The sequence below is a fragment of the Brassica oleracea genome, chromosome C5 (assembly GCF_000695525.1).
Source record: "Brassica oleracea var. oleracea cultivar TO1000 chromosome C5, BOL, whole genome shotgun sequence".
Taxonomy (NCBI): Eukaryota; Viridiplantae; Streptophyta; class Magnoliopsida; order Brassicales; family Brassicaceae; genus Brassica; species Brassica oleracea.
Genome location: NC_027752.1, coordinates 24596564 through 24611404, shown reverse-complemented (window position 1 = coordinate 24611404; position 14841 = coordinate 24596564). Strand labels below are relative to the sequence as shown.

Here is a 14841-nt window from a genome sequence, read left to right as displayed (position 1 = left end):
TTTCGTCGTAAATGTTCGTTGTTATGGGCACGTTTTCTTGTAGTGGGAGGAGAATTTTGGTGGGTTAAGACCTGTTACTGAAAAACATGGGATGAGTCGTGGGTAACAAAATATCTATCAAAGCCTGAAAAGATTCTTGGCTTAGCTTCTCACAGAAATCATATCCAATGAGATCAGCACCAGAAGATGAATGTGATGTTGTTGTGGCGGACCTATTTTTCCAGATTTTGTCTTCTTGAACAAGAACAAAGTTAAAGAATGTTTCTCAGAGAAGCAAACACAATATTAAGCATTAAACCTAGTCAATGTGTGGATCCGAATAGATTTTTTGGCATGGTACAAAATCAAGAGACTAGACTGCTAAGTATGGCTATATGGTGGCAGTCAATTCTAGCTTTGATCATAACAATAACCAGCAACTCCCATCTTCTTACTGGTCCAAGAGTGTTTTGAATATTTATATGGTGTCCAAAGTTAAACTTTTCATGAAATGATGTCAATCAAGACTGCAAATGCTGTGGTAATCTTTAAGTTATAACTCATCTATTTTTTCAATATCCGTTTGCGCAACATGTTTGGGAGGCACCCTTTTTGTGCATGGAGTTGAGACTAGAGAAATTTTATATTTAAGCTCTATATTGATGAATCTCTATGATAAAACTTGCCTCCCACCTTCTACGATTGTGTCTGGACAATTGTTTCCATGGATTCTTTGGTGATTTAGACATCTCTCAATAGCATGGTGTTTAATGTGAAAATAAGTGGAGTAGAGGAGGTATTGTTCAAAAACGTTTAAGCAGCAAGAGAGTGGTTGGGCGGAAAACCGATGAAAACTCGATTGACTAGAAGAATAGAAATCTTGAGACAAGAGTGCCTAGATACTACCGCAATCAAATCAGATGCGGCCTGGCACAGAGATTCACAATTTGCATGTTTAGATGGACTTTGAAAAAGCATAGTACTCAGCTCAAGTTCTCAACAAGCTTCCCATATTTTCGTACGCCGTTAGTCACAGAGGGATTGGCACTTTGTGAGGTGGTGGACAAGGCCAAGGAGATGGGTCGGCAACTTTCAATGTGAATCAGACTCTCAATAGATAATCAACTCGATTAACACAGATAGTGTATCCTTGAAATTGTATGATATTGTGGTGGACTTATATCATTTTTATTTGTTTCGAATCAATCTTGTTTAATTGGATCCCCCAAGAAAACAATAGAGCGACCTACTTTTTTGAAAAGTTGGTCGTATCCTTGCTTCAGCTATATTACATGTGTAACTATTTTTAGATTTTACTACTTAAATGTATAAATGCATGTGGATTACAAAAATCTTACAAGAATAAAATGTTGTATATCTAAGTCAAATAAAATTGTCAAATGAAAAGACAATGTGACAATTGCACATATAAATTGACATAAACTTTTGTAAGAGATAATTTTCAAGTATTTTACTTCTCAAAATATATGCATATATAATTCAATCACATAATATATGTTGCTGATTTGAAAATCTAGATAAATTAAATAAAATATACAAAATAAGCTTTTTTAAGAATAATTTTAAATAAAATAGTAAGAAATACTAAGTACTTTATACATTTTAAATCTAGATAAATTAAATAAATTACGTTCGTTTAAAAACATTTTTGTGAGTTATTTTTATATATATTTTATAATATAAAGTTCATGTCCAATCATAGTATTATATTTTAAAAACATCCTTTGACTTAGATACATAACACTTATTATTATAAAGTTCATGTTGAATCTTCATAACTTCTAAACTCTATTGCCTTTTATGATTTATCAATTGATATTTCAAGAATTACAAGTTCTTTTCATATTATATCACAAGTCTCTTTATCTTAGATTCATATCACTTTTCCATTATAAATTTTTATTTTATCATAACAGTTTGAAAACTACAATATCATATATATGTTTATCAAGTGAATATTTCATCGCAGTCTTTAGACTCACATTTTTTATTTTTGCAATTATTTTTGATAATTCTCTTATCCATGATATCACCAATATTGGATAATCTTCTTTAATTTGATTATATATTATACTTGTATTCACTAAACTGAAATCAACAATCTCTAATTTTCATCGATGGGTGTCCTTGAAATAATCATCATGTCGTTTTCCTATTCTCTTTCATACAATAAATGTAGAGAGTATTTATATTTTCCTATTTTGTTCTATAACCTTACTTTCAAAGGTAATTTAGTGGATTACCCACAAATGCTCAAATTGGAGATTTACCCGGGTTCGAATCCTGCTGGCTACCGTCGATTAAAATAGGGTGAAAAAGACGGCCCTCCAGGATGCCTTCTGCGGAGGTGTACTTAGGCGCTAGTCGGATTCCCTCCGGGATGTCCGGATTACCTGTATTATCAAAAAAAAAATTTTTTGGAGATTTACACTCTGAGTGACAGCCGAGGCCCAAGACACACAATTTTTTTGACATTGGACGAAAGCACCCTTCTTCGTCTGGCACAACGTTCGGTTCGTTGCAGAGTTGTAGAGAAGTCAGAGTGCTATTATTTCATTCCTCTAACGCTTTCTTCCCTGTGGTATTTTCTTTCTTCTAATATTCTCTTTCCTCCAGCCTCATTTTTTTTCTTTTACTTCTTCTTTTTTTTTTACATGTTGCTTCTTTTTCGTTTTACACAAAGGCAAACATGTAGCTTATTTTTCATTTTTTCTTTCTTCATTTTTTTTCACCTGCATTTTTCTACCGTAAAACACTTAATTTCTTTCTTCTTCTTCTCCATGATACAATTTTCATTTTCAAATTTATTCAGTTTGATTGACAAATCGAAACTTCCATATAAACTCATCCTAAAAGTCTAACCTCTTTTAACTCTAATTTTAGAGAAATGATGGCCAAAACGATTCATCAAAAGTTTGGGGCTCAAAAAATATTGCTAAAAGATCCAAATATTGAGAAAAAAAGATTCAAATCTCGAAAAATGGTGGCCAAAAACGAGATACAGAAGAGAAGATCATCAAAATTTTGGGGCTCTAAAATTAGAGTTACAAGATAACATACATAATAATAAATGTTCAATTTTGGCATCAAAATCATATATCAGATAACAAATCAAGTATCAGATAACAACTCCCTTATCAACTAACAAACCATGTACCCAAAAAAATGTATCATATTACAGGTCATGCATCCAAACCATGTAACATCTAAGAAACCATGTAATAATTACATGTTTTGTTAACAAGTTATAATTATTTTTCTAATGTTAAAAGAATCAATAACATACATACTAGTGAATAATAGATCTTTAGTCATACATCGTTTATCAGCAAACAAAATATGTATCAGATAATAACTAACTTATCAATTAACAAACCGTGTACCCAAAATATTGTATCATCTAACATGTCATATATCCAAACTATGTAACATCTAAGAAACCATGTAACAGCTATATGTTTTGTTAACAAATTAATTATTTGTTTGATGTTAAAAGAATCAATAGCATACATACTAGCGAATAATAAATCTTTACTCTTACGTCGTGTATCAGCTAATAAAATATGTATCAAATAATAAATCAAATATCATCTAATAAAACATGTCCCTAACAATGTATCAGCTAACAAATTATGTATATAACCATTTGACAACTTTCAACCATTTACAATTTGGGGTACATGTCTGTAACAACTATAAAAACATGTATCCCCAATATTGAAATAAGGCATAAATTTTGTTGAAATCTAAATAATATCAAATAATCGATATAATAATGACTAACATAGAAGTTATCCACATCGGAAAACAACTTCAAGAACTCAGCCGTTAAAGTATTTTTCTTCGTCATTCTCGTTTTACATAGAGCTTTGAACAAAAAATAACATCACGAACTCACTCGTCTCCTCTCTGTCTTCAGCTTCACTCTTTAACAGCGTCCCAATACTAGGAAGCGACTTCATCAACTGCTTCGACCCTAGACCTGGCGCAACTTTCACCTAGTTCTAATCAAGTTTGGTAAAAATCTTTTTCACGGCGGGTAGATCAAGAACATAATATGAAAAAGTAGTGCAAGAAAGATTTCAAACAAATCTGAGATGCCGTTCTCCTCCATTTATTTCGACTATAAAGATGTTTTGATTTAAAAACAAAAAAAAAAACAAAAAACAATAGAAATTAAAATAGTGTACCTTGTATTTTAATTTCACCACCGACTTAGGAAATCAACATTGCAGTGTCTTTAAAATCGCCAGAAAATGCCAATCGGTAAGGAGATTTAAAGCTACATATTAAATAGATGGTGAAAAATAAAAGTGAAATGGATGTAGAACGATAGAGTTTTGTATAATAACTAGAGAGGATGTGTTTCGTAAGTGAAGGGAAAAGAAATAAAATCAGAAGAGAAAGATGATAAACAAGTAGGAGAGATGATGAGAGAGCGGTCTAGTAGAGAATAGGTAGGAGAGATAACTGACACAGCTACATGCATGCTGCAACGAACAGTAAAAGAAGGTGAAATTTCATACAGTTTTACAAAGTTACAGACAAGCTGGAGATGTAGGAGCAGGGAAAAAATCGAAATAGAAATTAGTTTCTAAAAGTGGAGGTAGTCTATTAATTATGATGGCACATGAAGGCAAAGAAGCCAATAATCAATACTTTCAAACTCTTTTACTATCTCTTCTTTCTCATTCCTTACATCAATAAAAGATTTCTTTGCTATCAGTTCTTTGTGCATTTTGTGGTTCTTTTAAAGCTTTTTGACGGCATTGGGGCTGGTTTCATATTTTAAATTCTGTTTTTTTTTGTAAAATATCTTTAGGAGGTGTTATTGGTTTATATATTTTGACTGATTTAGAAATCCATGTAGTATTTATAAATTCAAGTAAAATATACAAATTTTTAAACTTTTTCGGATTAGTATTTACAAATCCAGAGGTTTTCCCTCGGATTTGAGTCTTTGTATTTTTAACAAAAAAAACCAAAAAAATTCATTCAAATCCATTATAAAATCAAATTTATTAGTAAATCCGTACGATTGAATAGCACTTGATATAGAATTTATGAATCATTAAACCAATAACACATAATTTTAATACATATTTGAAAATCATAGAACCAATAACACTAGATTTAGATCGAATAATCAAATCCATTAAAATAAAAATCCCCCCCCCCCCCCCACTTAGTATACGTTGATATGATTTGTGGGTTATTTCCATGATTTTTCTATGAATGCTTTTTTATTTCAACTATTCTTCTTAATTAACCTTGTATTATTATTCAGTTATTATCATTTTTTGTTAAACAAGTGTATCTTACTTCAATGTTATCTATTTTCTCCATCAAATACTTAATCTCTTGTGCTTTCACCTTTATTTGGCAAGATAAAATCTATATCTTCTATTCGAAATGGAAAATCTCATATTCTCCAGATGAATAAACATATTTTTCCTAGTAAATGTATTACAAGTTCAATTATATTCATTCGTTCTTATGAAATTTTTTAAAATTTAAAAATTAGTAATTTGAGTACCAGCTTTGAAATGGCGTAATCCAATATAATGATATAACTTCTTCTCATAAGTACATCACTCGAGATCTTTGAGATGACAATACAATATAATGATCTAACTGCTCGAAATAGTAACCAGAAAATCCTTGGTAAATATGTATGTGAAATCTTCACTAAGATAAATTTGTAGAACACTTAGATTATCATTCTTCTAAATGTTTTCTGATAACTAATCATAATCGTTCTCTTTAATTTTTGATGTCATTATTGTATGAAAATGGCTTTAGAATGGTGGTACAGTTTTTATTTTTATAGTTATAATACCCCCGTAGTTGTCTATAATTTGCATGTTCGTTATCTTGTTAAAATTTTAGAAAAAACTAGTGGTATAAACACCATAGAAAAGAAAGAGAGTACAATCACCCAAATTATCATATTCCTCTCCATGGAAGCAAAATTTTCATATTATGCATTCCAATCATGTGTATCATCTATAGAAGTTGAGTGCAGTAACAAATAATCTTGTTTAGTTTTTTATAATATTTAGGGTTAGTGTACTTTTGGTTCATTGGTTCTTTTTTGACATAAAAGATTTTTTTTGTTTATTTTGACTTGAGACCAAATCTCTTCACATACAGTTTTCTAAACATATGTACTATACATACATGTACATATGACTTATTGATGTCTTTTTATAAAACAAAAATACTATTATGACTTTCTTTTTTTCATATGAAATCATATTTTATAATTAAGAAAGAGATCAATATTTCTACTTATTATTTTAAATATGATATCTTAAGAACAAACCTATATGATAATTTTAAAATAAATTAAATTAATTTTTTGATATATTTTTTTCGTACTCGGCGCAAAAAATATTTTTGATATATGACTCCCTTCATAATTAGTTTCATTTTCAACTTTATTTTGCACAAAAGCTCAATTATTTTTCTCTGGTTAGAGAATGCTGATGCAGATTTTATCTCTTTTTAAGAGATTTTAACTATTTGTATATTGCTTATTTCTAATTTGACACTAAACTATGTTTATAATTTTGTTTTCACATTCCACATATTTACTGCTACTCATGAAAACATATTACCAAAGTCAATTTTCTTATGTTTTTTTTCTTCCACACATGACATGACTTATTGAAATATTTTCATTTTCACATGTACATGAATTTTTTTCTTTGTCATGTTTAATATTTCATTTACGGATCATTCAAAATCCTTTGTTTATTCAGTTTGGCCACCTTTTCATTTATGAAGATCCTTATATACTTGGAACTAACACAGGAATCATAGTTAATGTGTGCCTTAGACTAATTAGCAATTTGATGTAGTCATTCGGAGACAATCAATTTTTATTGGAGCATTTACAACTAGTCTATAACTTTATCACTAGATTTGGGGTCCATAAATGCAATGAGTTATTGTTTTATTGAGTTACTAGTGGTTTGTCCGCGCTTCGCGCGGAAATTTTACTGTTTGTATAATTTTATTATGAATTTTTGTTGTTATATATTACTACCTCCGTTCCCGAAAGCAAGATGTTTTAGATTTTTTTCTTGTTCCACAAAGATAGATTTTCCATATTGTTAAGGTATTTTTTTATACTTTTGAGGAACATTAATTGAGAATATTTGAATTGATTAAATTTCATTGATGGAAAGTTATTGGAAAGTGTATAATAAAGTAAAAAATAAATTAAATTATAAACATTTATTAAATTCTTAATAAGCGTGCATACTCTATAAAATCTTACTTTCAGGAACAGAGGGAGTATTATTTTTATTGAGAATAGAGTTGCTAATTGTGTTATGCCAAAGAGTTGAATTATATTGTTTAATAACATGTGATTGAATTGTTCATATCATATCATGAAATGTAGTTTAGTTTAGTCAATGATTTATTTATATACTAATAAAAGTAGACAGATAATAATTTTTATTTATTTTTTATGTAAACGGTGTGGCTTCAAATGAAAACAAACATGTACGTGTAGGATAGATGGTGTGATGAGTTGATAAGTAATAAGATGCTTCAAATGAATTTGTTTTCTATTTGATTAAAATATAGCATACCTTCGTTGCGAACCATTTCTGATGTTTTGCTAGTTATCTTTTGGTCTACAGCAGTGTTTTTAAAAAGAAAACAACAGGTGAGTAAGTGTAGGGTCGATGGTGTGGTGAGTTGATTTTTTTAGAAATGAGAACTCACCTCTTGATTGCGTGAATGTTAATTAGCTTGTCGTAAGTGCTTGCTCATTTGGCGGGCTAACTTGGCCTTACTTTTGGGGATTATTTCCATTGGTGTGCCGATGCTGGTAACTTTGGTGTCATGTAACCATGGCCAGCTTCACACACCGGCTGCGTTGGCGTTACATTTTTTACAAATTTTACAAATCAATTTCATGAAAAACAAAACTTCCAATGTTTAACACACCTTGTTCTTGTTTAGCTATGCAGGATGGAGACGTGTTGTTGTTAGACGATCCCCTCACTACTCTTATATTTCTCTAGCAATGGATTTGTATTTTATAAGCTACTCTGGCTTGTAAAATATTTTTTTATGATTTGTGGGCATGTTTAGTCATTTTATTAATGGGTTGATGATGGCAGACGTATAATGATTTAAATGATGAGATACTTGTGAAAGACTAATGATTCGCTATGATACCTTGTCATTCAATATCACTTCGGTGTTAAATCTAGCTGCCCTTATGAACTGTAAATATTGAGGCCACTTCGCTCATGAAAAAGTACTAAAACATGAGGCAAAAAACTGCACAACAATGAATGAATAACTCATTCGGCTAGCAATCATTAGCTGAGCATACTTGTACTTACTGAAACGTCAAACATAACCACCTGAAAGAAAATGTGCGAATGCTCTTCCTCGTGAGACTTCTCCATCGACATTAAAGGCATGTTTTGCACACCGTTCACTTTCCTTCAAGAAATGGAGTACGAAAAGATAAACACAACGACACTCTGGAGATAAGGTTCTAGCAGTAAGCAGAAAAAGAGAAGAGGTGTTGTTGGAGAGAGTGGAAAGTTAAAAAGCAGGCATCAACGTTTTGTAGTGTTGGACCAACATGTACTGGATACCTACATACCAACAAAATTAAAGATCACAAGTCCATTCATATATAACAACCTCAAGCCCCAAGAAAAGGTTCGCATGAAACATACCATGGCAGTGACTAAACGCACCATCCAATACAACTGGTTAGTTCATGCGCTGTAAGTTTTGATAGCTCTATTGAAAAGTGGGACGCAGTCCCGTCGTGCTTAAGGCCTCGATTTGTTTTAAAAAAAAAATCGGATTAAGATAAAACTTGGAAGAACTGGTACGATCACTGAAATGGCTAGACTGGTAAGTTTTTAGGATGTGCGTAACAGATTCCATCATCTTGATTGACAGTTGTGATGAACTCATTAATGAAAGGGTGGGAGCTTAAACCCAACAATCCAGATTTTGCAAGCAAATGGCAGATGATCTCTGGATCAGAGGGATCGAATTTCACACCTTGAGGCAAGCCTGGCCAGTCATCAACTTCCTGGAAAAAGTACAAAACTCGTGTTGACAAATACATTGTACACATAAATGTAACATCAAGAGAATTGACATGAAAATAAAGTGAAGAAATAGCAAACCGTACGTAACTGTTGTCAATGACGTGATGACAGTTGGGACAAAGTTTTGTAGGATTGCCGTTCCACACGACTTGGTGCGGGTCATTCTGACTCGATGCACTCGTTATTTTGGTTGCAGTGCCGTTACTATCAACCAGCCATGATCGTTTGCAAGAAAAAGACAGTAATTCATAGTCACAACTATGGGGGAAATTATGTTATCAAAACTCATGGTTATAATGAAAGAGCAGAAAATATCTTTATCCCGGGAGTACCATTTCCAATATAGACATAAAAACTAAACTAAATGAGAAACATTAGTCTGCAGAATACTTATGTCTCTAGAACAAAGAGGTTATGGAGTCTGATTCATCACCCCACCGTAACAAACCTTGAATAACTACTTGGAGAAAGTGCAAAGACAGATTAAAGATGAAACCTTTTAGATCTCTCAGGGTCAACGACCCAAAGCTCAGCGAGTTTGTCAGGAACCATGGCTTTCTTAGCCTCTATTGATTACAAAGTCGAAGGGCCATCAACAAAGAGGTGGCGGCCGTGTCTAGGTCTTGAATTCTTAGACTCGGAAAACAGGTTCTCAGACTTAGTAGCAGATGGTCCAGACCAAGATTTTATCTGTAGTGACATAAGCAAAGAATAAAGAGCGTACTTTGATACGAATACTATAAAAACATTGGATCTTAATTTTACAGCTCTTGCTTCTGAATATGTGGGTCTCCAACATAAATACACATAACTCTCTCTTAGTCTGTTTACATGTCCATGCCTTCAGACTCAAGTAGGGTTCAGGGAAAAATAGAGAATCTCTAACTGTTTCGGAAGTATTGTGCAACTCTACTGAAGCTCCACTTGCCATCTGTGCATTCCTATGAATTAGAATACAAAAAGTCTGGTTACAAAAGGAAATGATCATCCGAACAGTTGAGCTGTAGAGTTTTTTTTTTTTTTTTTTTTTTTTTTTTTAAAATCCAAAATATCTAAGATTAATCCGAAATGCCTTTGTCACTAAGAACTCCAATGACTCTCACCGTTGCGCATGGTCTTAGTTACTCATTGGTTTGAGGAAAAGTAATTATGTTGCAATCCGTGTATAAACATAATTTAAAAGTTGTTCAACATTTATCATAATGAAAATGAAATAATTGAAAAGACGTGAATTCATCGGGATTGAAAATGAAATAATCGAAATAATTGAAAAGACGTGATAAGCCCACCAGCATCTCTTTGTAACAATGCCAATAAATTTTTTTTTTTTTTTTTTGTAATAGGTGAAAACCATATTGTCAATGTATCTTCTGAGAAAACAGCTTTTTGGAAAATTAACCAGATGAAACGTCGCCAGGACTACACCTGTCACCAGGACTACACCGACTTGAAATTCCTTGGCTCCGCTGTAAACAAGTTTGTTGATCAATCCATTTGACACCAAGAACCACTTGCATGCTCCTTTCTCTGTTTCTACCATCCAGTTCAATATAATGCTTTGATAAACTGCCAGATATGAAACACTGAAAGAGATTTAGAAGATTAGTGCGCAGAACGTTATAAATTTTTCTTGTATGGAAAAACTCTAAACTGACAAATTCTGAGCTGAGATAAACAAAGCTAAACCCAAAATCTGAGTTAAATCAAACCTAAAAGATATTTTTAAAATGGTAATCTTCCTTTTGGTTGAACGAACACGTATGAACCAGATGGATAAAAACTGATTGTGAAACATTACAATAGTTAGAGATGATAAGAAGAAGAAGGGTAAGGACATAAAATTTTGATCGAAAAGTAGATCTGAGGTCGAAAGTGAAATCCGAACTACTCACAAGTTTATTATCCGTAACGGAAAATGAGATCCATATTTTCCGAGAAAATCAAAAGTTGAAAATACCACTTTCTCTCTCTATCTCAAGGATTGAAGTGTGTTAAAAAAATGTTTTTTTTAGAAACATACGCGAGATACCTTTAAAAAAAATAATAATGTTGATGCTTTTAGTTTTTTTTCTTCCTGTTTTTTTCATTGATCAGTATTTAATTTGATGCTTCGGATCAAAGATCAAGAAATAAATGGATCATCTCTTTCCGACAACAACTCTGATGTTCTTTCTCTCCCGTGTGAGCTAGCTAGCTCTCTGTCATAAAAAAATCTCTCCTGCTCCACTCGATCTTCTTCCTTCCTTCCGAAAAAACGGAATCTTTGAAAGAGATTTTAACTAAAACAAAACTCGCCCTTTCTCTCTCAACCAAAACTGACCGGCAACTCTGTTTTCCTCCGGTAGCGGTGTCAGAGCCGTTGCCGGTGGCCCCTCTCCCCCTTATCTCGTTTTTTTTTGCCTCTTAAGCTCCTCAAATCTCTTTGTCCGATATGCTAAGACTCTAAGAGTCGATCCACCATCAGATCTTCAGATCCGGGACGCTGGTGATGGCTCTGTCAGGTGGTCGGCTTCCTCCGGAGTGGCGGTGAGGCTAAGGTGGTCAGGATGTGGCGAGGTCGGCTTTTACGGTGGTTTGATTCAGATTGACGTTTTTCCTCTTTGCTCGATCTGGATCTAGCCGGAGCTTGCTGGCGCGTGCTTCTCTGAATCGGCTCCCTTGACACAGATCTGTTCGGATCATTGTCTGTGTGGTGCGGTGGTGTCGGCTCTGTCTCCTCCGCCTTGGTGTCTCGGTGCAGGAGGAGTCTTTCTACTCCGCTCAGTTCGGACTTTGACGGTAGTTTACCTTCAAGGCGTGCGTCGGTCTCGCTTCCTCCGGCAGTGTCGTTTGAAGTATCCGACGGTGCGTGTAAAGTAGCAGGCTTGGTGGCGCGTGGAGTTGTCTGCGCTTTGGCGTCACTTCTTGGTACTTTGCTCCGGTCTTCGCCTTTCAGTTCATGGCCTTGTTTGGTGGTTTCTCTTCTCTGGGAGTGCACGCCCTAGGTGAAGAGCTCTTGGGTATTGTTCTTCATGGTTAGTGTGGCCAACGTCGCACCGTTGGCTACGGTTTTGAGTGAAGAACCTCCCTCTTGTTCTAAGAGGTGGAGTGCGAGGACATTAGTGGTGCTTCGTGAGTCTCCGGAGTCTTCATCTCTGTCCGTGGCGACGCACTTGGAGTGTTGTTCTTCCCATTATCGGAATTTGTCCTTGCAAGCTTCGGTAGTATGCCTTCTTTCTTCTTACTGCAGGTACAGGTACCGCTTCGACGAGAAAAGGCAGCTATAGTTCAACCGGTCTTGTTAGGTGTTGAGTGCTCACGCCATGGCGTCCAGTCCGGTTTTTTCAGGTATGAACTCTCGGGTCTATTCACTCAACTATGCGCTTAGTGTCAGCTGAGATTGCGAGCGTGAGGAGATCATCAAGATCCAGCTAATCTGTTGATGGCATAAGATGAACCGGCAACCAAGGAAACTTGGTGAACGCCACCCTCGAATGCTTTCTATCAACGGTTGAGAACGGGGATTGATAGTCCAAGGATAACTGAACTATTTAGCGGAATGCGCCGGTTTAGAGGTGGTCGAGCAAAGCTAAAGATGTTTAGTCAGATGTAGATCATTTTGTTCAAATCATGTTTGTAATCAAAGTTTGAATTCCCGTTGCCAGTTGAATCTTTTTTTTCTGTATTAAGTTTTGATGTTTAGTTTAATTTCCGTAGTTTTCTTTGTAATTTCTGTCACAACTTGGTATAATATTTAACATTTAACCGAAAAAGAAGAAGAAATAAATGTTATAAAAATAATGATTCCGTCGTCAAATCCAAAGCCCAATGGACCTTCTAAAAAGCCTATGAAATAAAAACACAAGATTCCACCGATTAAGAAAGGAAGCCTCCTTCGCCGGATAAAAAAACATGGCTCCGACGAAGAGAGGAAAGAAGAGCAATTCGGCCGCATCAACGACGGTAAAACCCACCGCCGATAACACTTCGAGCTTTCCGGCATGTTTGCGCCTCCTTACGCCTTCCTCCGTCGCCATCACCATCCACGCGAAGCCTGGTTCCAAATCTGCCTCCATCACCGGTAATTTTGCTTTCTTTTGTGCAAAGCGATTTTGAGACATTTACTGATTTGGTTAACTCGGTTTGGTCTGGAGATGTGAGCGACGAAGCGGTGGGCGTTCAGATCGATGCTCCGGCAAGGGATGGTGAGGCTAACGCTGCACTTCTCGAGTACATGAGCTCTGTAAATCTCTCTCTCGTTTCTTCTTCGCATAAAAAGTTTTCAGCTTTCGTTATATAGCTGAATCATGGATTAGTCACTACTCACATAGTTTAATTTTGTGATGTAATTGTTTGGGGTTTCTCAGTCACGTTCTTATTCTGACATGTTATGTGAAACAGGTGTTGGGGGTGAAAAGAAGACAAGTTTCATTGGGTTCAGGATCCAAGTGTCGAGATAAAGTTTTGATTGTCGAGGATATGACCCAACAAAGAGTCTTCCAAGCTCTGTCCGAAGCATCAAAACCTACTTAAAAGTCTCCCCAAGACTGTAACTTTGTGGAGGAAACGAAGCACTAGAAGTTTAAGTGGTTGATGAAGATTTTTTCAGACTTGTAATAGAGAGATCATTGGTCAGGTATACTATGGTTATATCTTTAGACTATTGCTTGTTATTACCAAGTTGTGTTTAGTCTATACTCCTAATTGATCTGAAGCCATAGAGTGAACTTTTTAACTTGGGATTTAGGATGGCTTCTCTATGTCTTTGTTCATCCTTACTTATCTTTACTTCATTGAAGTGAAAGTTGTGTACATTAGTAGGCTATCTGGTATTTTGTTGAATACAAAGAAAGCTATTAGCTTTAAGAATACTAAAAACGACGTTTTTGGCAATTACCGAGTATGATTACATTTTTATTTGACCAAAACTAAGTCAGTCGAGTACGGAAGAAACCGTATGAACTGGGAATCGTGAGAACGACAAACCTGAAGAATCTTTACTCAACTAAACAATACCTTATATTCTCTGTCACACATCACCAATCTTTTTTTTTTCCTGTAACATCCTATTTACCTGCATTCGGATAATAACCATAGTCATGCTCATTGCTTATATAACATATACTTCTCTCTACCACGTCTATTGCTTTGATTTTAGAGAAGGGGGGCTCAGGGCCAGGGTCAGGTAAAGATTCCCAATTCTGATCTTAGTATCGAAACCCTCTGACCAATGCGTAGATTCATCTGCCCTGCAACCTCCCATTACATATATTTTTCCATAGAGGACGGCCACAACTGCAGTCATTCTACCTAACATCATTGTAGGGGTTTCACGCTAGAAGAAAACCTCCATTGCACGGAGCCGGCATGACGCATGATAGGAGCATAGTATTCTGAACCAACCCTAATGATAAACAATGGTATATCTTCCGGAGAATATGAGAAATAGAAAGGTGTTAGAGATCAGAGAGATTTTCGGGTAGTAGGATGTCGATATGTGGGCTAAGTAGTTCATAGTGATTTAATCTGAAATCGAAGAAAATGATTGACTTGCTTGACAAAAGTGTCTTTCTGCGGTGGTTTACCTTCGGAAATGATAGCAAAATTCTTCTTTTTTTTTTAACACTGGTATTTTATAATGTGAAGTTTAGAAAGAACAAACTGCCTCCCTAACAACACATACCTCATTAACAGAGGATTGGGAGGAACATGTTACCAAAATAAAAAGAAGAAAAAAACAGAAAATAAAGAACACCAGTAG

The 14841-nt window shown here is 34.7% G+C and overlaps 1 protein-coding gene and 1 long non-coding RNA gene across 4 annotated transcripts; one reads left to right on the top strand and one right to left on the bottom strand.

Moving 5' to 3' along the window:
- Nucleotides 1-8254: 8254 nt before the first annotated feature.
- Nucleotides 8255-10102, bottom strand: LOC106293557. Of its 3 annotated transcripts, XR_001260538.1 has the most exons (5): nucleotides 9867-10102; nucleotides 9598-9791; nucleotides 9190-9305; nucleotides 8715-9082; nucleotides 8255-8630 (listed from the first exon to the last, which is right to left on the bottom strand). It is a non-coding gene; the product is annotated as an uncharacterized LOC106293557 (long non-coding RNA). The 3 variants fall into 3 exon arrangements; XR_001260537.1 differs by having other exon boundaries at nucleotides 9185-9305; nucleotides 9598-10102; XR_001260536.1 differs by having other exon boundaries at nucleotides 9598-10102.
- Nucleotides 10103-12912: 2810 nt separating this feature from the next.
- On the top strand, nucleotides 12913-13948 carry LOC106295755 (UPF0235 protein C15orf40 homolog). Its single transcript, XM_013731729.1, has 3 exons — nucleotides 12913-13161; nucleotides 13235-13323; nucleotides 13482-13948. The coding sequence occupies exons 1-3, from the start codon at nucleotides 12993-12995 to the stop codon at nucleotides 13611-13613; spliced, it is 390 nt and encodes a 129-aa protein (XP_013587183.1). The 5' UTR covers nucleotides 12913-12992; the 3' UTR covers nucleotides 13614-13948.
- The last annotated feature ends 893 nt before the right edge of the window (nucleotides 13949-14841 follow it).

Excerpts from the sequence above, each read along its gene's own strand:
- LOC106295755 (XM_013731729.1), top strand. The coding sequence starts at position 12,993 with ATGGCTCCGACGAAGAGAGGAAAGAAGAGCAATTCGGCCGCATCAACG. Across the intron at positions 13,162-13,234 it reads CAAATCTGCCTCCATCACCG|ATGTGAGCGACGAAGCGGTG; the intron begins GTAATTTTGCTT and ends TTTGGTCTGGAG. Across the intron at positions 13,324-13,481 it reads TTCTCGAGTACATGAGCTCT|GTGTTGGGGGTGAAAAGAAG; the intron begins GTAAATCTCTCT and ends TATGTGAAACAG.